The sequence below is a fragment of the Mytilus galloprovincialis genome, chromosome 9 (genome assembly GCF_965363235.1).
Source record: "Mytilus galloprovincialis chromosome 9, xbMytGall1.hap1.1, whole genome shotgun sequence".
Lineage (NCBI taxonomy): Eukaryota > Metazoa > Mollusca > Bivalvia > Mytilida > Mytilidae > Mytilus > Mytilus galloprovincialis.
Window position 1 is genome coordinate 53,780,909 of NC_134846.1, and position 20,876 is coordinate 53,801,784.

The following is a 20,876-nucleotide window of genomic DNA, read 5'->3' on the forward strand; positions in this document are numbered from 1 at the left end:
ACATTACAAAATTTATCCAACAGATTAAGCAAACTTGTTTAATGGATTGTAACAATACAAAAGGACAATGACCTCTCTTACAAAAATATGCCATGTTTAGCTAACCTTAAGTTGTTACACTTTATTTCTTTTGGCTTGAAATCTTACAGCGGAAAACCTACATGTATGCTTAAATTTTGTGAAAGAAGTTGAATGTTTTGACTTTATTAAGAGTTTATTTTAAAAGTAAAAAGGTCAAGAGTGACAACTAGAATTGCATTAAATGATCTTAGGGTTAAAGTAAGACATAGTAAGGGCTGTTCCAGAATTAAGGTCATGTGGGTAGGGGAGGCTCTTTTTTAAGACCCCACTCACAATTTCATTTTACCCATAATTCTTGCAATGCAACAATCCACAATTAATCAATTGACTCTGGTCGGATAAGTAAGATAACACAAATATGGTTTCTGCTGTAATATTATGGTTTTGAACTCATGTTATCTTTAGATTATCATATCACTGTAAAATATTGGTGTTAAAAGCCATTGCATTTATAACACCTTCCTTAGAGAGTAGAACACATTAAGAAATACATCTCATATTTCTTGTAATTCTCTGCCATTCACATTTTTCAACATATTTTATCAGGTTCCTTTGTTATCAATCAAAGTTTACGTAACTAATATTTTGTTCATTAAATCTATAAGGCTCGTCCTGGTTTTATTTTGATTTTATCCTTTTAACTGGTTAATCATCCAAGATCCTTTGCCCTATCAGAATACTAACGACCCAAAAGACTTTCTCTAGTTGCTGTAAGAATTAAATTTTTCAAACTTATCAACCTGAAAAATGTTCAGCCCATCAATACATAGATAGGGTTTTCCTAGCATGAGGTTAAACAAGCAATTAGTTACAAAATATGATTATTGTAGGAGATGTCATATCAAAATCATACTATTTATATACCATTGTGCCAGGAACAAGTTGTATTATTTTACCACATATCTTGACAGAAAGTCAATCATAAGAATGACTTTGTTACACTAAGCCGTCTATATGCTAATAGCATAAGAATAAGAAGATGTGGCATAATTGCCAATGAGACAACTCTCTACTAGAGCCCAAATAACAATGAAGTTAACAAAAATACATCACTGTTTGGCCTTCAACAATGAGCAAAACCCATACCTCATAGTAACAGTTCTCTTTGTAAGGGCTATACTTTTTCACCAATTGATCAATTTGAAAAATTAATGTATACTTATACATGAGTAAGGTGTTTTGACCAACTGCTATTCTGACAGAGCAAAGCATCTAAATTAGCTCACATCTTATGAGTCTGACTAAGTTGTTTTTACATGTTTTAGTTAAGCGTAGACGAACACTTCCAGGTATGAAATAAGCCAATCAAGAGATGCCTCCCTCACAATATAACATGCCTATATATATGTAAATTAAAATGCTTACTTAATCGTATACTTGGTAAAGGGGAAATGTTGAGGAGCTGCAACAACAAACGTAGCTTTTCATGTTAACGAATTTATTACATATAGTAAGAATATTTTTTTTAACCCACAATCACAGAATGGCAAGTTACATCTGTCTATTTCACCAATAACATGTATGTTTTTAATTAAGTACACTTCAAAAAGATATAAAATCTGAATAAAAGATCTAAATTAGCACAATGAAGAGAGTATTTTTGACCTCGATGAAGAAAGTATGTTTGACCTGTTTTAATTCAGGAGAAACAAGCGAAGTTACAGATAATGGTAAGAGAAAGAAAATGTTTGAATGGCTTTTTTGTTTGTGATTTTGATACTAGTTACAACTGCAGATAACAAATCTCACATTTCAAAGTTACTATGTAATATTTTATCCAGATAAGACAGAATTATACCTCAACTTTCCCAGTTTTTATAAAGAAATTATGTTTTCTTTCGACCCTGCAATAAATAGTGAAAATTTTCCTTTTTGATAAATGGATTTTTTGTTTGTTTTTTCACCTCACTTTCAAATAATCATATATTTAAAGTTTTAAAAAGATTATATCAACACAACCTGCACAACTAACAACTTTTTTTAAAGAATGGAAATAGGGCATTTACATTGCAGCACTGTTTACATATTTGTTTTACCATGTTTAACCATGACCAAACTATTTGCATAGCATACCGTTTACGAATGTTTTGAGTTTTGTCCTGTATTTTGATATGTGAAACAGTGAGCTTTTGTTAGAAAACAATGGCACGTTAATATCTTGTGCTGTCTTCATTGACAATACTGTTATTTAGTAGTCGTGAATAAAAGGTTGTCGCATGTTATGTCAATATTACTAAAAAATTTACATGGCTTAAAATTGTAAAATGCTATTGTTTTTAAATACCACTTAAATATTTTCATTGTTAGAAAACATGTTTAATTTTTTTGTCAGACAGCAAATTTGACAGACTTGGCATTAACTAACCACTAATGAATATTTTCAGTGACATTTTTTTCATTCCGATCTATCATGACAGACTACCCTTGAGGGTTGTCTTGTATAGAATAGGACTTGTTTTACCCATTCAGTTTACCAGTATATAAAGTATACATAACCGTTCTCCTAGTTACCCTGTAATGTTTGGGATTTGTAGAAATGTGACCTTTTTCAAGGTCATTCCTATGAGTAATTGTAATCATGTGACTTATCCCATGATCCATCATTTGCATGCCTTTCACAAACATAAAACAAATAACTGGTAATATTGATTTTTATTTTGATCATTTAACCCTCATCATTTTTCTACTGTATTTGAAAGAAAGCAATGGGTCATGCTTTATTCTGTATTCAACATAGTTTATGCATTTATATTTTTTTTTAGTACAAGCCTTCAAAATTGATTCACATTTGGCATGGAATAAATGGAAAATATCTGACCACCAGCAATAAATGTATTTAAAAGGTTGTACTTTTGTGGCTCTAAAACTAACTGAATTCCTTTCAGTTTTATTTGAATTATTTTATTACAACCTAAAATAACAAAACTTTTTTCACTTTTGTCCAAGTTGGCATACAAGCCTATTTAGATTTGTGGTCCAATTTTCCCTACGAAATCCAAGAAAATCGGTATTCTTTGAAAAATAGTGAATGCACAGTAGCATCAACACAGCTGACACTTGTTTACATTTGAATACAGTAGAATAACACCCATACTTAACTATACTAACTCCTGTTGGATATTTACAGAGAAAGAGGTAGAAGATGTCACTGTTATCATGGATTGTCTATACAAACAAGCAGGTTGTTTTAATTTTTGTTCAGCTTTTGTTGTTACCTCCCTTGCATGTGGCTCGTACAAACTATTGTTCACATATTATCTTATACATGTATAAGTTTGTTCTATTATATATTGTTTTCAAAACTCTAGCATCCTATTTCTATAACTTTGCAGACAAGGTCAAACTTCTGTAAAAAAAAATGTAACCCAATGTCTTCAATAAGGTTATGGTTAGGGTAGTATTACATTTGCTGAAATAAAATTTTAAGAGCTTGGAATTGCACATTAAAGTTAAGTGAAAGAAGCTATGGACAATGATGTTTTCAACAAAAACATGGTTTATAGGGTCTGGGAAGAAATTCTAAGAGCCTAAAAAAAAGAGGACATGTCAGGGGCGGATCCAGCCATTTTAAAAAGGGGGGTTCATAACCCAGGACAAAGGGGGGGGGGTTCCAATTACATGTCCCCATTCAAATGCATTGATCGTCCAAAAAAAAGGGGGGTTCCAACCCCCGGAACCCCCCCCCCCCCCAACCCCCCCCCCCCCCTCTGGATCCGCGCCTGCATGTAGCATTGAATATGATGACTTGCAAAATCTGGGTCATAATCAAATTCCACATCTTTAACACTGAATCCATGAATGATAATTGCACATTCATTTATGTCGACATTTTCAAATACAATCTATAATTCTAAAAGACCTTTCAAAATTAAAGTTCTTTTTATATGCAAATCATTTTTGAAAAAAATGCATTTCAATTAAAGAAACTCATTTCTTTTGTGCAATGACTATTTAGTTACGAATCTTATCAGCACATAGCAGTCTATAATCAGATCGCCTTTGTATAAAGTTTCTGGATTACATTGTATAGATTTCAATATAGTACACATTTTAATTGTAGAAAATTATGTTCCCAAGTTCCTATTTAGGACAAAGTTAACACTTGCATTCCTCTTTACAAGATTTATAAAAGATTTTAATATCTACGACCTGATTTGCTATAAATAAAGAAATTTTACTAAATTAAATAATTTTACTACTGATTTAGATTAATATGCTTGGGAGTCACCTGGCAAGTTGTTACTCTATTTGAATATTTTATTGTATTGGTTTTGGCTTTTATATTTTATGTTGAAATGTTCTTTTCTGATTAATAGACATTATATTTATAAAATATTGAATGATACCATTCTGATCATTGGACATAATCTCCATCTGTTGACTGTAAAAAAAAATTGGCATTATGACTTGAATAGGCGGTAAAAAACCTAACAAACTAATTTAATTTCTAATTTGTGATAAAATATTATAGCATATTATCATTGGATGGGTACCAATGGGTTAATTAAATTTAATGGAAAACACAAAAATAGTGCCCTTGAATTGAAGTACTTTTGCAATAATGCTTAGAAATAAGATAAACCTCTTCATATTGTTGTTTCCAGTAATAATAATTTGTATAATTAAGGTACCAGTAAGAGGGAATCATATCAGATTTCATTTTGATTACAGAACCTGTGTTTAGGAAAAAGTTCCCTAATTCTTAGGTTCTCTCACTACTCCAGATTAATTAGAATAAAAAATCCAGTTAAAAGAGCCTCTAACTAATCCTTCATGCTAAGCTTTCCATGAAAGTGTTCAAAAGAGGCAAATCAGTAGTTAGTGTTACCATGGATACCTTTTAAAACGTTAATTAAACAGGATACTTAATCCTGGAAAATCTTAAATGATGATGATTATGGATGGCAGTTTACTGTCCAGTGGCAAATTAAATGCATGTTCAGGACAAAAACATGTTAATTGAAAAGGATTATTTTAACCTACTTTTTAGTAGACCAACAAGCTGAGCTGGATTTTCAACATGCTTGTTCAGAAGGTAACAGTTTTCAGGGAAAACATGTTACAAACCCCAACACTTTATTCTGACTCCGAGACAACTGGTCTTTGCTCTTAACCGGAAGCATATTTGAGGGTGAACAAATGTTAAAGTTGTTCTATCATATAATATCAAATCCATTTTCCTTAATAAAAATTAAAAAGATTAACTGTACATTATTTCTTTGAATATTTTTAAAGCAATTTATCTTGTTTGAATTTTTTATTAATTTCATTTGTGGGAAAAGTGCTGATTGAAAAATGTCACATGCTTTCTGTAATTAATTTATGACCATAAAAATTAGAATGATTAAAATAACTCTGTATGATATTAAATAGCTTGTGAACATGTCTAAAACTATCAGAAAAATCATTATAATCACTTCCCTTTCAGCAATACAATCTCTTATCAGGATATCAATATGAAATATGTTTTTTTTAAATACACAGTTATAATATAGTTTGTTATATATATGTATGCCACAAAGCTGTTGCTATTTTTCATATTTTTGCATGTTCTCAATATTTAATTTCTCATGTAACAGTCTTTCTTTTCATAACTTAGTTGAATTGTTAACATATATATGTGTTATGTGCACTTTTAATTATGCGAGTCTTTCCTTGGTAACTGTAAGAATTTTCCTCTAAAAAAAAAATAATACCCTCTATCAATTCCTTAATATTTTTGACACATGAATGATAGCTGTTCAAAAATTGCTAAGGAACTGTAAGACCAGTCATTTTCCAGTGCTTAGATTTGACTGTAAGACCAGTCATTTTCCAGTGCTTAGATTTGACTGTAAAACTTTGTGCCCATATTATATGGTGGCTGCATGTTATTATCTTTTTTAAACAGTCATCAGGGCTCTAGGTCATAAAACTTTACTCAGTACTCCGAGTACAAAATAAGTGCTTGAAACGCAAAATCCAGTATTTTGATTGGTTGATACTTGAGTCTGAGTACAAAAATCGTGCTCGAAAGTTTTATGACCGCAAGGCCTGAAGTTACAGTATTCATTGATCAAAACTATAAACTGTTTGACTAATGCATACATAGCAACAAAATACTGTGGTGTTTTAAATTGTTGGTCCTCGGTCACCATTGGGCCGTATTTGAAACCTTGGTTAAACATTTCATAAAGCAAGAATGTAATGATCAAATCTAATGAAATAAGGATGGCTTCAAAATTGGTTGATTTAGGATTTTTTTACATAAATGTTCAGATTGGTACTGTGTATCAGGCTGAACTATGCTTACCTTAAAATGTTCATTTACCCTGCAATATTTTACACTAGGTTTAACTTTTCTTGCAAAAAAGGTGTTGGGGGGGGGGGGGGGGTAACATTGGGGATAGTAGGTTTCATATAAAACTAAAGCAGGTTGAAAAAGATTTTTTCTCATAAAGCATTTTAACATTCAAAGTTTCTATCAGTTTTATTTTGTTTTATTAACCCTTGCCATGCATTTATCTTCATCTGAATCTTGTTCATTTTAGCATGTTTCCTTTCATTAGAAAGTTGTTCTGTCCAGTCAGCTCATTTACCTTAATATGAACTTGTTCAATGAAGATCATTTCCAGTAAGATTTTATGAAAGAAGGAAATTGGGTGATTTTATATAATGGAGGCTAAATACTTTCCATTACTACAAAGATCATTTATTCAGTTTTCTGATGAATTTATTGAAAATGCTTGGAACTAAATTAGTTTATAGATGAAGGGTTAAGAATCAGTTGCATTTTACCTTTTCTTTCTTGAAGTTGTCAATGATTTGATACTTGGTATGAGGAAATTACATCATATTTGTCAATTATTATATCATTTGAGTCATGAATATTAAATTGCATCTCTGAATTTGATTTATTCATACGCTTTTGTCGTTTAGGTGTATCTTAAATCACAATGATGTAACATATTATGAGATGAAACGATTTAAACACTTAAACACTTTTACAAAAAAAGCAACACTTAAATATATTTTTTGTCATGCAAATTGTCTTTTTTATCATGTATAGTGAAAGTTACTTTTTAAATCAGAACTTGTAATAATATGTATACTTGTCATTAAAAAAAGCTCTATCATAGATTTAATTTTGTCTAATCCAATTTAAAGTCAATGAAAAAAGAGAGTTTCAGCATTTATATTCCTAGTCATGTACGTGAATCTTTTGACGTTGATGTGCATGTGTTATTGTGTGTGTAATTGTATGTATTATTTTATTTTAAATGCTGTCTCAGTGAGTGAACTGTTTGGTGAGAATATTTTTAGTTTATCTGTCTTGTTAAACCTTTCCCTTTAGTGTTTGTACTTGTATTTATGTTTTTTCGTGTTATATGATGTGCGAGTCAAAACTCGTAATGCTGCTTTTATTAAACAGATTTGGCATCTCTTCTGTACTGAATATATTTTGGTCTCTGTTTTCAAACAAGTCCAAATTAAGGTTTGAAGGGTCAAAAATTCAACTTTGACTGATTTCAACTAAAATTAAATTAAGAGTGGTTAGATTTTGGATATCAGGCCATACTAGGTAAATTAAATGTCCCATTTCAAATTTTAAGGATCTTTGACCACATTATTTTGTGTCAGAAACCTATATTATGGCAAAAATTCTGACAGTATCAAGCTTGAATATTGTGTCCAAACTTGCCCCAACTGTTCAGGGTTCCTCAATCTCTGCCATTGTATCAGGCTGTGCTGTACGAAGCATTTTATTATTAATGGAGGAAGCGAAAGTGCCTGGATAAAACCATCTTCCTGACAATTCTAGTCAATTAAGATTGCAGTCAAGGCACTTGCAACATGCTATATTCTAAGTATATGCAAAAAGTAAAATCACAAAAATACAGAACTCAGAGGAAAATCAATTCGGAAAGTCCATAATCACATGGCAAAATCAAATAACAAAACGCATCAAAAACGAATGGACGAGAACTGTCATATTCCTGACTTGGTACAGGCATTTTCAAATGTAGAAAATGGTGGATTGAACCTGGTTTTATAGCTAGCTAAACCTCTCACTTGTATGACAGTCCCAACACATTAACAATAAGATGTTTGATAACAATTCTGATTCATATAATTTGTAATACAGTTGCCTTGTGTTTCTGCATGTCTTAACGTTAAACTTATTTGGCGTCTTGAATTTACCATATGTATAACCATCAGATTTATTCATATGCCAACGAGTATATATAACAATGGCTTTGAACTGGCTGCTAATATTTGAGAGCCTAGCCTTCATGTATAGGAGCTTCTGTCAAAATCTGTACTTAAAATAATTGTTTCCTTGCCCCTCTAAGTTCAATTTAGAAAGAAATGTGGCACATAACAAGGCTTCACCATTTCATATCAGTTAAAGAATACCAGGGCTGTTTTGAATATTCATGTTTGGACTTTTTAGAGGATCTTTTTCTTTAACTGTAGTATAACTAATAATGATAGACATAGTTTATTAAACTATCTGTAAAACACTTGAATTTTTTCTAGAAAATCTTAAACATCTAATCAAATATCTTTCATTACGTAATGATACACAAGGTTCCATGTGTGAATATAGGACTGGGTTAAATCTGTGTCCAGACAGAAAAAACTTAATATTGGATTGATTGATGTGTAAACCATTCAGATAAAGTTATATAATGATACAGTTGTATTCCGTTAGGTGTTTACTTTAAATAAAGTTAGTAATTGATGGAAACTTATTCTGTATATGTCTGTGCTATGTTGTATTGTAATGTTAATGTTGTGTCTGGGACAGGAAAATGCATGTTGTAATAGTGAAAAAAAGTAGAAATTTAAGGATTAAAGGTATCATTTTATATTGCCTAGGATTGGTCCATGAAAAGACTGAGAAAATAAAGAAGGTGGAATTGTCAATCTTACATAATACATGTGGTTTAGATTATTAACATACATGTAAATTTACACAGGACAAAATACAGAAAACCCTACCTTTTCTAATAAACCCAAAATGCGAGAAATATTTATTTGTATTCAATTTTAAAGAAATAAAAAGTTTTGAGCATTATAAAAAAAATTATAAGAAATTTGTTTGAACATCTATTACTATATAAGAGATAAATATGGCCTTAACATTGGATTTTCACTTACTATTTGAAAGGTTTTAACAAACTGAATTTTAAGGCAACAGTCGATAGAACGGTCAGCTGAAAATATTAAACTAATACTACTAGTGCTTTATTTTACAAATTATCTATTCATATATTTAGCATGGTTTCGTAATTTGTTAAAACTAAAATCTTCTAAATTTCAACTCCTTTGAATATTCATAACCATCTTACAGTAGAAATTCAGTGAGTTGGAAATTATATATAAAAAAAAGATTGATCTAAGCTACTGAATTTCAGCTGTTCTTCATCTTTTTGTTTTGATTTTGTTATAATCTTGAATACCATACATTTTATTTTATTGTCTAATTTTTGAAAATCTTGATCATCTTACATTATGTTTTAATTTTATAGATTTGAAAATACTAGTATATAAAATCATGCATGAAGTTAAACACCATTAATTTACTGGTAGTTTAGTTACATTCTTTCATATTTTATTAAGATCATCATCATCATCATTTCATATCATACCCTGTTTAACATTTACAAGTTGTTAGCCATTGTTGTCATTTACAAGTTGAAACAAGGACTTAGGACTTACCTTCATAATACAAATATCTTTTATTGCTTAATTTCAGAATCCAACTCCTACAGACCTACGTATGAATTCCCAGAAGTGAAGACAGAACCAAAGCCAAAAGAAGGTACATTTATTTTGTACTTGTTTCTGGACATTATATACTTGAAATGGTCAGGAACTATCTAGTACACAGGGTTGATGTAACAAGTTAGAAGTATTACAGTATAGGGGATATTGCTAGGTGGTGTTATTTTGTAGGCTATTTACACTTAATATTTCATTTACATTTTTGCATCATTCTGTAGTGAAATTTTTTTTTTAAAACATTATGAAATATACCAGTTAAATTCTCTGAATTTATCTCATCACGGGCCATGAAATATATTGAATACATCACATTTTTCTGAAAAATAGCTGTAATTTGCAAGTTTAAACTGTTTTGTAGCTCCTTGTGATTTAAGTTTTTGCAAAGTAAGCATATAACATAGCAGCACATTCCAGAGTACAGAGGACAATTGATTGTGTCTTAAATAATAAATAATCAGATTTACATATCAGGTTGATTAAATCAAAATTTGTCACAATGATAACAATCTTAACTAATTAATTTGGTACATAGTTAATAAATTAGAAAACATTTATGCAAAAATGATCATGGTTGATGAATATCTTCTTTTACCTATAAAAAGGTTAAGCTTTTATCATCTTTGGAGTGCATATCAGGTCATTGGTCTTTTTTACACAATTTGTTTTTCTATATAAAAACATGTATAAGGCATTTCTGTATTTTGAGAACTTATATTTGTCATCAATGAAGCTGTCTCAACAAAAGGAAATAAGTTATAGGCCGCTAGTCAAACTTTTGATATCTGAAGAAAAAAAGGCAATAAAATATTTCTTGTTTGACATGACAATTAATTAATAGTACAGGTACAATCAAGTGTAAAAAGGCAGCTATCATCCACCTAACTCAAATATACAAGCAGTACTTTTAATAATTGTTTAGCATGATATTTGTACATCCTCCTGCATGTATTTTATATTTCATCTGCATGGTTAGATCTTTGAAAGCACATACATGTTTGATGTATGCAGGAAAAAAAATTGTTGAAAAAGATAAGAAATAGTATAAAAGTTGATCTAAAGATAAAAAGTTTTATTAATGTTTTTGACAAAAACTACTTAGTTTTTCCAAAGAAAGCTAATTCCTATGAGAAAAAAGTTTTTTACATTGTACATCTTCGTTTTTTGGTCTCTGTTGGATAGTTGTCACATTGAAATCTTACCACATTGTATTTTTATAAAGTCTGTTTACAATGTTACATGTAAAGTACACATAACACCTCCGTTTTTTAAACTGACAAAAGAAACAAACATCTAAATCAATCATAAAAATCAAAATATTACGAAAGTTTGCTTAATTTAACATCAGTTTACAAAGTCTCGACTTTGATCGATACATGCTTATAGACAAGATGAAATGAACCATTCAAAGTTTTTTGTTATTTTTTGTATCTGTAGACAATAGACCTAATTCAAGCTGACGTTATCTCACATTTTTGTTGCTAGTAAATATATTATAAGCAGAATTTGTTATTGTTCGTTGGGTCTGGATATACAAATATTTGTCACATGTTTAGTTCGTCTTGTCATTGTTTATAAAATGTTGGACATTTGGACGGGTTTTAAATTGTTTAGAAATTTACATTTAAACATTACAAGATAGTAAGGATGTGTGGCTAATTGTTCTTTCTTATTTAAGTATTTGATTACATATTTTAAAAGAGAGTGATCATGATAGGGAAATAAATAAAACTTTGTAAACCATCAAGATCGAAAACTGATAAAATATATAAAATTTAGTTTCTTGTTTCTTTTATTGTTTCAATTAAGCTTGAATTGTTTAAAATATGAGCTAAAGAGAAAATTTGTCAGCATTTACATCCCTAGGCCAGCAATGTTTGAAAATTTAGTAATTTCGAAAAATCTAGTGATTAAAAGACTAACTTGTAGAAAAGAACTTGGAGGTGCTAGTTATAGCTATGAACATCATATCATATTCTTCATTCCTGAAAATTTTTGATCTGTTTTATTTAAGAGGTCAACTGTTGATCTTGCAGTTATTTAAACTTGCAAATTTGTGTAACAACAACTGCAAGATCAAGATTTTGAAAAATTTAGTTAATTTTCATGCAAAATGAATCAGGGATGAACTGTTCCTCCCTGTGTCACCATGTTTGACAACATCCTGCTTGTGTGTGTGTGTGTGATATTTTGTGTTGTTACATCATCAAAACATTTCATTTTAGATACAAAGAAACCTGTAGTTGAGGAAACAGTTACCAGTAAGTTGTTCTTAAAAAGGAAACCAGTTTCTTATCAAGTTCAAAGCTTAAATCAGAGCACTTAATTTTTACTCAGCTTGTAGCCAGCACTTGAAATTTCAGAGTTTTAAAAAGATATTCTTTTTCTGTATAAGTAAAGTAAGATTTTAAAAATATACAAGTGTTATTTGAGTTTGAAAAATAGTATAGTTTAATTACTAGCGATTCACTTATTTTTCATGGATTGAGGAAAAGTTGCATTTTCATGAATATTTATTTTCTTGGTTCTGTGTTTAAGCACATTGTGGTTAACCTTTACCCATGAAAACCACAGAAATTGGTATCCCACAAATTATAATAAATCGACAGTCAATTAAAATTTCACCAAAAGAAATCAAATTTTAGAAAACTTTCTAGTTTCCAACAGGAGACATACTCTCTCCTTGAATTTTGCAGTCTAGAAATATGATGTCAATGCCATACTCTACCCTTGTTCAAATTATGCACCATATTAAGTAAATACAAAATCATCTTTTGAGGAAATAATCAGTAATGCAGGTCAAATGCAGACATAAATTTTGTCCCGTCACCCAAGTACACCTTTTAATACACAATTTCATGACATGTTTGCATAGAGTAGTTATATCACATTAGTTTTATTAACTGTAGCTTGTCATAGTTTATTAATACTAGTAGTCAAATTAGTAATTTACTGGTTACTAACCTTATGTCATTTAGAAAAAAATGTTCATTTCACCCTAACTTAATGTATACAATTTAACAACATTATGTAATGCAATTATGTGTTACTGAAGTGTTATTTATTGTCTTGTAAGTTAATTTATGTTTTCTATAAAGGAACCTGCATGTTCTGTACATGGCATGGGTGTTGTAAACCTGTGCATATTATATACCTGTGCATATTATATCGTTATCAAAAGTACCAGGATTATAATTCTATACGCCAGACGCGCGTTTCGTCTACATAAGACTCATCAGTGACGCTCAGATCAAAATAGTTCAAAAAGCCAAATAAATACAAAGTTGAAGAGCATTAAGGACCCAAAATTCCAAAAAGTTGTGCCAAATACGGCTAAGGTATATACCTGTGCATATTATATACCTGTATTTTTGTGCATGAGAGTAAATGTTTTGGTTTGGGTTCTGTATCCCTCCATAATAGAGAAAAAAAATGTAAAGAATTTCCTGGAGTTGAGGCATGATTATTTACATTATTAAGGAATAACATTGAAATGTGGCATGAGTGCCAATGAGACAACTATCCATTCAAGTCACAATTTGTATTAAGTAAACCATTATAGAACAAAATACGGCCTTTGACAGTTTCACTTGAATTCTTGGCTTACACTAAACAGCAAGCTATGAAGGGCCCCAAAATATGACTAGTGATTCTTCGAAAGCATTAATGTTTTCTTATTCTTATGCAATACATGTACTCTTAGAATATACAAAACTAGACATAGCAAACTTGAACTGTGATTGTGCTACATTAATGCCAATGACTCCGATCCTCTACAGTGGAATTGACGGCAGACTTAATCCAATCTAAATTGGCTTTATAGTTCTCATTGCATCAGAGTGTATTTGTTTTCCTTGTGTGTGACCATGTTCATTATTATTTTGCAGAAGAAAATCCCTACAAGCCTGCATATGAACTTCCTTCCACACACAGAGAAGACTCATCTAAGTTTCGTGTTAGTGAAAAGAACAAACAGAATGGAAGATTATCATCTTCACAAACAGAAAAAATTACCAAAACTGATTTTAACCAAAGAAAAGAATTATTTACAGGAAAGAAAGGTATAATGAAGAAATGAAGTCTGTTGTCCACTTTGAATTAACATTTAAAATAAATTCCACTACCAAGATATATGCATCAAACATTTGAAGCCTAATGCTTTCTACTAAGATAGGTGCCTCAGTGGCTGAATAATCTAAGTACTTCTACACTATCACTAGCCTGTCATTATTGAGGTTGTCAGTTCCAACCCCACATATGGCCTACACTATCACTAGCCTGTCATTATTGAGGTTGTGAGTTCCACCCCACATATGGCCTACACTATCACTAGCCTGTCATTATTGAGGTTGTGAGTTCCAACTCCACATATGGCTTTTGACTCCAGTCTTAATTGACTTGGTTTGTCAGGTTTCCTGTCAATGCTCTGTGGTTATCTGCGGGCACTCCAGGTGTTTCCACCAATATGAAATGACCAGTGGTACTGAAAGTGGCATTAAAACATCCATGGTCAAAATCAAAATCTGATAAAACATTGTATAAACCGTGGTGTATGATTATACACTGTCACAAATTCAACATACACATACAGGGTCTGTGTGAAATATTCAATGAATATGATCAACCGATAGTGTTCAGCATTCATGGTACTGTAAATTCAGAAATTATTGCAATGTTTTTGTTATTACGAAAAATGTGACAGTGGTAAAATCGCAAAAATTTATACTGGCACTTTGCAATATTTCATTTGAATTAAACAGGATTTTCTCAATATCACAAAAATGAAATTGCATTAATATGTTAACTCAATTCTTTCAGACAATATCAATCCTTCACAAATACTGATGCAAAGTCAAAATATTTAAGCAATACAATCAAACACTTGGCTGTTGTTTGCTCTATGGTCGGGTGGTTGTCGCTTTGACATATTCACCATTTCCTTTCTCAATTTTACTTTCATCCAACAAAACTGTGGTTGAACATTTTGACCTAAACCATACTAAACATTGCAAATATGTAAGAAATATTTTAGGATGATTAAAAAAGTAGTACATTTTGCAATTTGTGATTAAAAGTAACAAAAACTTATTGTGTTTTTTAGATGTAGATGCTGGGTATAGATCAGAACCTGAAAACTCATCTACAACTAAATCCAGATCAAAAAGTTTATCAGATTTCAAAGCAGATTTTAAATCATCTACAAAACCAAAGACTTTGTAAGTACAATGGTGTTTCTTTTGTTTGCATAAAGTTCCAAGTTTTCAAAAGAATTTGATAAATTTCACAACAGAGAAAAAAAGTTGAAAACAAAACTTGGAACTGTTGTTTATTTGATATGTTTATTCTTGTCGCTGATGGTAAGATGAGGTTATTTTAAAAAATGTTAAAACTTCAGTTTAAAATTGGTTTTATTAAAAATAAAAAAATGCTATGTTATGGGCTTATATGATCAACTTTTATTTATAAAACTTGCAGATAACACCAGCACAATCTGAAACATTTATTTTTTAATGGGTAGGAAAGCAATGATATCAATAAAAGAAGAAAAAAAATCTTTTGACTCAGAATTTTCATGAAGTAGCATTATTGTGGTTTGGTTTATTTTTTTTTTACTTTTGAATTGAAGAACATATTTTTTATATTGATAGGCATTCAAGAAATTTTAATTAGCAGTTAGAACATTTATAAAACATGAAAAAAGTGTTTGGTATTAAAAGCATACAAGATTGATTTAAATTTGATATGCGGTATTGGTGTAGGTGTAAGGTGACCTATAGTTGTTTATTTCTGCGTCATTTGGTCTCTGGTGTTGCGTTGTCTCATTAGCAACCATACCACATCTTATTAATTTTTATAAAGCTTAAATTAAAAGTCAAAATTTTAACTGTCTCAAGATAACTGTTTAAAAAAATTTGCCTTGAAGGTATGGACTAATTAAACTGAAGTTTTAACATGTGATACATGTATGTGTCATGTGTTGCATCATTGTACGTCAGAATGTGTGTCATTACATGTATTAACAAATGTACATGTCTCTGTATTATGTGTGGTGTCTGCCTTGATGTCCATGTCAATTTGCATTTTCCAATTGATAAATCCCCTCAAACATGCATTATGATGAAGAAAATATCCTTTGAAAGATTCAAGGTTTATAATATGCCCTAATGACAATGTAATTTCCCATTGCACCTTAACATTATATTCATTTTTCAGTCCTGATTGACGTTTGTTTTTTGCATTCGTTTCCTGAATTTATTGAAATGTCCAGGTCTATCCTCTAGTGTTTATAACACGCATACACACCAACATAAGCATGAATTATATTTTATCTGTTCACTGCCATTTTCAAAAATAATTTACAATTTTGTATTCTGTATCTACCGTGTCACTAAAAAATATATCCTAAAAAATTCACTTCACAAATTTTTAAACTGCTAGTGCATGCATACCCCTGTTCAGTGACAGATTTTTGTAACCATAGATATGCAGCATGCCATTATTTGACAATTGGATCATTTTATTTTAAATTTTACTTTTCTTTTTTTGAAAGAAATCTATATATAGTAAATTTTTATTGAAAACAACAATATTTTCAACATAGAATAATTTTGTTTTAAATGAGAAATAAATCATGTATTGTAGATTTAACAATTTTTTTTAATTATATTTCAACATTTTATCTTAAAAATTGTAACCAGAATGATAATGGAAAAAGCCAAGGAAAATTGATGATATATATGCTTAATTCTATAAGTTTTCTCCAACATTTCAGAGATACTGAAATTTCGGAAGAGGTGCAAGACTTCTTGAATTACCTAGAGTAGGTTCATCATTATTGTAATCCCCTCCTAGCACAAAGCTTGCTTAGCAATTATTGACAATAATCACAATGGCAAACGTTTTATATTTGGGTTTCAGGAAAATCACAGATATTAATTATTTTAATCCTTCTTTAAAATCAGCCACACAAATTGTAGACATTTTAATAGAATTTTATACTAGATTTATAGCAAACAGCCCTTGCCATCTTATCTTTTTGACCTCCAAAACCAAGGGGATTGAAAACAGAATTCCCATTATATCCCTCTATATGACAGCAACCTTAAACACAATAAGACCAGCTTTATGATAAATGTCATTGTGAGTTGTGTTTGTCTAGTGTAGTCCTGTATGTTGATGTATAAATGTTTTTACATTCTCTCTATTTCTATCAGAACATTCACTAAAAATGTATTTCTCCATGATTTTAATTTCAGCGTGTGCTTAATTTTAACATCATTTTGTGGTATTTTTTTTCCATCCGTATTTTTATTTTTGTTTTTGAATTACTTTGGAGATCAAAGCTGTAAAGCAGGGTTATGGCTAAAAAATGGATAGAAAGTCACACATTTGAAATTAAAAATACTTTGAGTTATCTCTCTTTGATTAGGTTTTTTATCTTTTTCTGGTCTATATCAGATCATGGTTTGAAGAACTCTTTGATTTCATAAGGTAAGATGGCAACGGTTTGGAATAATCACCATAGTAACCATGAAACAGAAAAAAAAATCAATAATACGACTTTAACATACTTATTTAGTTGAATAGGTAATGATTACAAATAAAGTTTGGTTTGTTAGAACTTCTATGGTGATCTACAGTTATTTCACAGTTATTTGAAGAATAACAAACATATTACTTTGTTTTACTGACATTTATCCACCATTTTGGTTTATTTATTTGTTATTTGATTAATTTATTGGTGATGGGTAACTTATTTAAGAATTAGACAAACATTTGTATGGTACATTGAGATAGACTTCAAAGTTATTTTTTAAGAATACAAACCGTCTATTGTAGTCAAGGGTACTTAGAAAAACAAAACTGTGGCGGTTGATTACACTTTGTATTTTAAGAATTTGTTTGCTGTGAGAAGAGAAGTTATAGTCAGTTACCATGTACTATAGATAGAAGGCTTTTGAGTAATCACTTCATGCTTTTAATGTTGTACGAATCTTATTGTTGTAAGGATTAACTAACACTGCCATTAAACAATCAGAAGTTGACTCTATAGATTGTCAGGAGGTATAAACTAAAAGGAGATTTATATGTTTTATACACAAGAAATATAGTCTTAAGACACTTATACCCTGGTTAATTATACTCTTATGTTCTATGAAAGGTAGGTATTCTGGAAGCTCTGTCCATATTCCTGTCATATTTCTTATTTCTCAGTAACAAGTTATAGATCCATGATATACAGCACTAAATATCATACCATGTGACACATTTTCAGTTGAACTTTGTGTATACAGAAAACATGCATAGAATTTCTAATCACATTTCCCTCATCAACATACTCACAGCTATCTATACATGATATACAGCACTAAATACCATACCATGTGGCACATTTAAATTCAGCTTCCTGTATGCCGAAAAACATCTTTAAAATTTGATGCACCATATGGAATTTTAATCACATTTCCCTCATAAACTACATCTCACAGCTACCTCTAGTTATGCCATACATACCCTTTGCCACATTTTGAATCCTTTAATTTTCAACCTCCTCTTTGCCAAAAACTTGTTACTTTAAAAAAAATATATGCACTTATAACACATTATCATCAAGTTTTTCTCAGCAACTTCAAGACATATCTTCTTGTTATATGTCAGGGTATAATAAGTGAAAATACAAGTTTGATACCTCAGAATAAAGAATTTTCATAAACCAGATGACTAATGTTTACTATTGATTCAATACTTTTCGTGGGATATCATTTTTCGTGGTCTTAATGGGTATATTTAAACCATGAATTTGAATGTCCAAACAAAGCACATATTTTTTATAAGCTTTATTGCAGACTTTTGCAAAACCAAAAAATCAAATACCCCCAAAAAATGTGAGTTTTCCTCAAACCATAAAAATCAAATATCCACAAAAAAGTGTGAGTTTTCCTCAAACCATGAAAATTGGTACCAATGAAAATAAATAAACCTACAGTATGTTTCTTTTAAAAATGAATATAACTTAAAACTTCTATGTATTACAATTTGAAGCAGTAAGGAACTTATCCCAGTAGTAAACATTTAAATGATCAGTCCAGTGTCTGAACAGAATAAATAAAGTCCCTTTGTAATTTACTTTTATGTTGGTTAAGAAATCAATTAAAATTTAATTTATTCATTGCTGGAACAATATGGAGTTTAATTATTATGTGTTTGAAGCACTAGATTAAAATGAGTTGAATGGTTTCCCAAGTGTCCATTCCTGTCACTGTCCTTTCAAATTTTGAATTATTAATCAGGATAAATCAATATAAGGCAAAGTTTTTGTTTCTGAAATTGATACTATATGGATTGTTAATAATGCCCTTTATAGTGTGAACCACAGATTATTAAAAAGTCATAAATATCCTTTGCATTCAATCAATTATGAAATCTTTTCTCTCTCAACAGCTTGGTTTATTGGTAATTTACAGGTAAAAACCTGCAGATTGCATCATAATTAAAATCAATTTCAGTCTCACAGCAATTTGATATTTCCGTAGCACTTCTAAAATCTGTTAATTGTGGACTTCATCATCATTGTGTTGTTACGTCTGGTTTAAATTAACGATCTTTATAAGTGACATCTTTATTTAAAAAAAAAAAGTGTGATTGTGCAACAGCTGTTTTGAAGCGACACCTTGTTCTGGTAAAGAAATATTTACCTTTAATCCTGGCTTTTACATGTAAGACTTCAGTAATCATCTTGTTCACTGAAATGTGAGGGCTATTAACTGAATGTTTTTCTTTATTTATCAACAGTGAATGGAATCCACCGAACGCACGATCAACGGTAGAGAAGTACAGATGTCAACCAAGAAGTATCGTAGATTATGAACCTGGATTCTCATCTCTAGCATTTCAAGAAGCAAAAACTGTAAGTATTTTGTGTGTCCTCTTTTTCTTCTATAGCTGTCAGACTAACTATAAAGTACAGTCGGAGTGCCTTCCCTTGTATTACTGTAAAGCCTGATATTCGTTATCCCACTCATTTAGAAGTAGAAAGCCCCCTCTATTACTGCTTGCCTTCAGAAACCAAATTTTAGCTTATTTAACCTGACGGGAAAGTGTTTGCCTTTTTCATCATTTTGTCCGTCTTTTACCCATCGTCATAATGGGCCTTTTTCATCATTTTGTCCGTCTTTTACCCATCGTCATAATGGGCCTTTTTCATCATTTTGTCCGTCTTTTACTCATCGTCATAAACTTTCTAAAAAGTCTTCTACTCTGAAACCACATGACCTATTTGAAAAAGGTTGGTCACAATCAACTATGGACATCAAGTTAGAAATGATATCTGTGGCCATCTCCAATCAATTAAATGGTCCCCTTACTGAAGTTACTGTAAATAAAGATGCAACAGGCAAAAGTAGATTTAATGGTTTTCCAACTAAATATTTAGTGTTTATAGTTTCTTATAATTATTATTGATTACAGCCTTCATGTACTTTTTGTTCTAGATGACCCCTTTTTCACCTAATGAAAGTTCTTTAGCTTGCATAATCATGATAATGATATATTACATATCACATTATCCATATGAGTTTCATTCTGGTTGAAGAAGATATATACAGTTAGGAAGAAAATTAAAATTGATAACCATAATTTTGAATCATAATGGGGATGTTTTAGTCTAGAGTTTTACAGTATGTACTCTGTTATGACTAATTTATACAACTGATATAGTCTGTTGCTCTTTTCCTTTAGTGTTAAAAAGCTCTTTTTTAAGATTGATTTATTACGATAATAAAAAGGAAAAAATTATTAAAGCAGTAATAGTGATGGCATCCTTAAATTCATCTGCTACTTTATACAAACAAGCCTATAGTGCCTTTCCCTGATATTCAAAAGATATGATATATGAATACCATTGTATTGCTTTCATTCAAATAAGAATGTTTAAAAAAGAGTCTGATGAGAATGATGCACCATTACAATTACAGCATGCACTGGTTGCATTAAGGTGTATGGAATGTTATGCATGTGCACTCTGCTGA

At 30.5% G+C, this 20,876-nt stretch overlaps 1 protein-coding gene across 30 annotated transcripts in view; it reads left to right on the forward strand.

Moving 5' to 3' along the window:
* The window catches only part of LOC143045293 (uncharacterized), a 127,456-nt gene that overhangs the window by 67,919 nt on the left and 38,661 nt on the right, over positions 1-20,876 (forward strand). For 9 of the 30 annotated variants that reach the window (XM_076217689.1, XM_076217691.1, XM_076217714.1 and 6 more), the window contains 9 exons: positions 1,725-1,751; positions 3,209-3,262; positions 7,353-7,367; positions 9,824-9,889; positions 12,075-12,110; positions 13,737-13,910; positions 14,951-15,065; positions 16,622-16,669; positions 19,642-19,756. In XM_076217689.1, the coding sequence (XP_076073804.1) occupies positions 1,725-1,751; positions 3,209-3,262; positions 7,353-7,367; positions 9,824-9,889; positions 12,075-12,110; positions 13,737-13,910; positions 14,951-15,065; positions 16,622-16,669; positions 19,642-19,756 (650 nt within the window). Of the gene's footprint in view, positions 1-1,346; positions 1,371-1,724; positions 1,752-3,208; positions 3,263-7,352; positions 7,368-9,823; positions 9,890-12,074; positions 12,111-13,736; positions 13,911-14,950; positions 15,066-16,621; positions 16,670-19,641; positions 19,757-20,876 lie in introns of all 30 variants that reach the window. The other 21 variants (XM_076217696.1, XM_076217716.1, XM_076217709.1 and 18 more) reach the window with 16 other exon arrangements.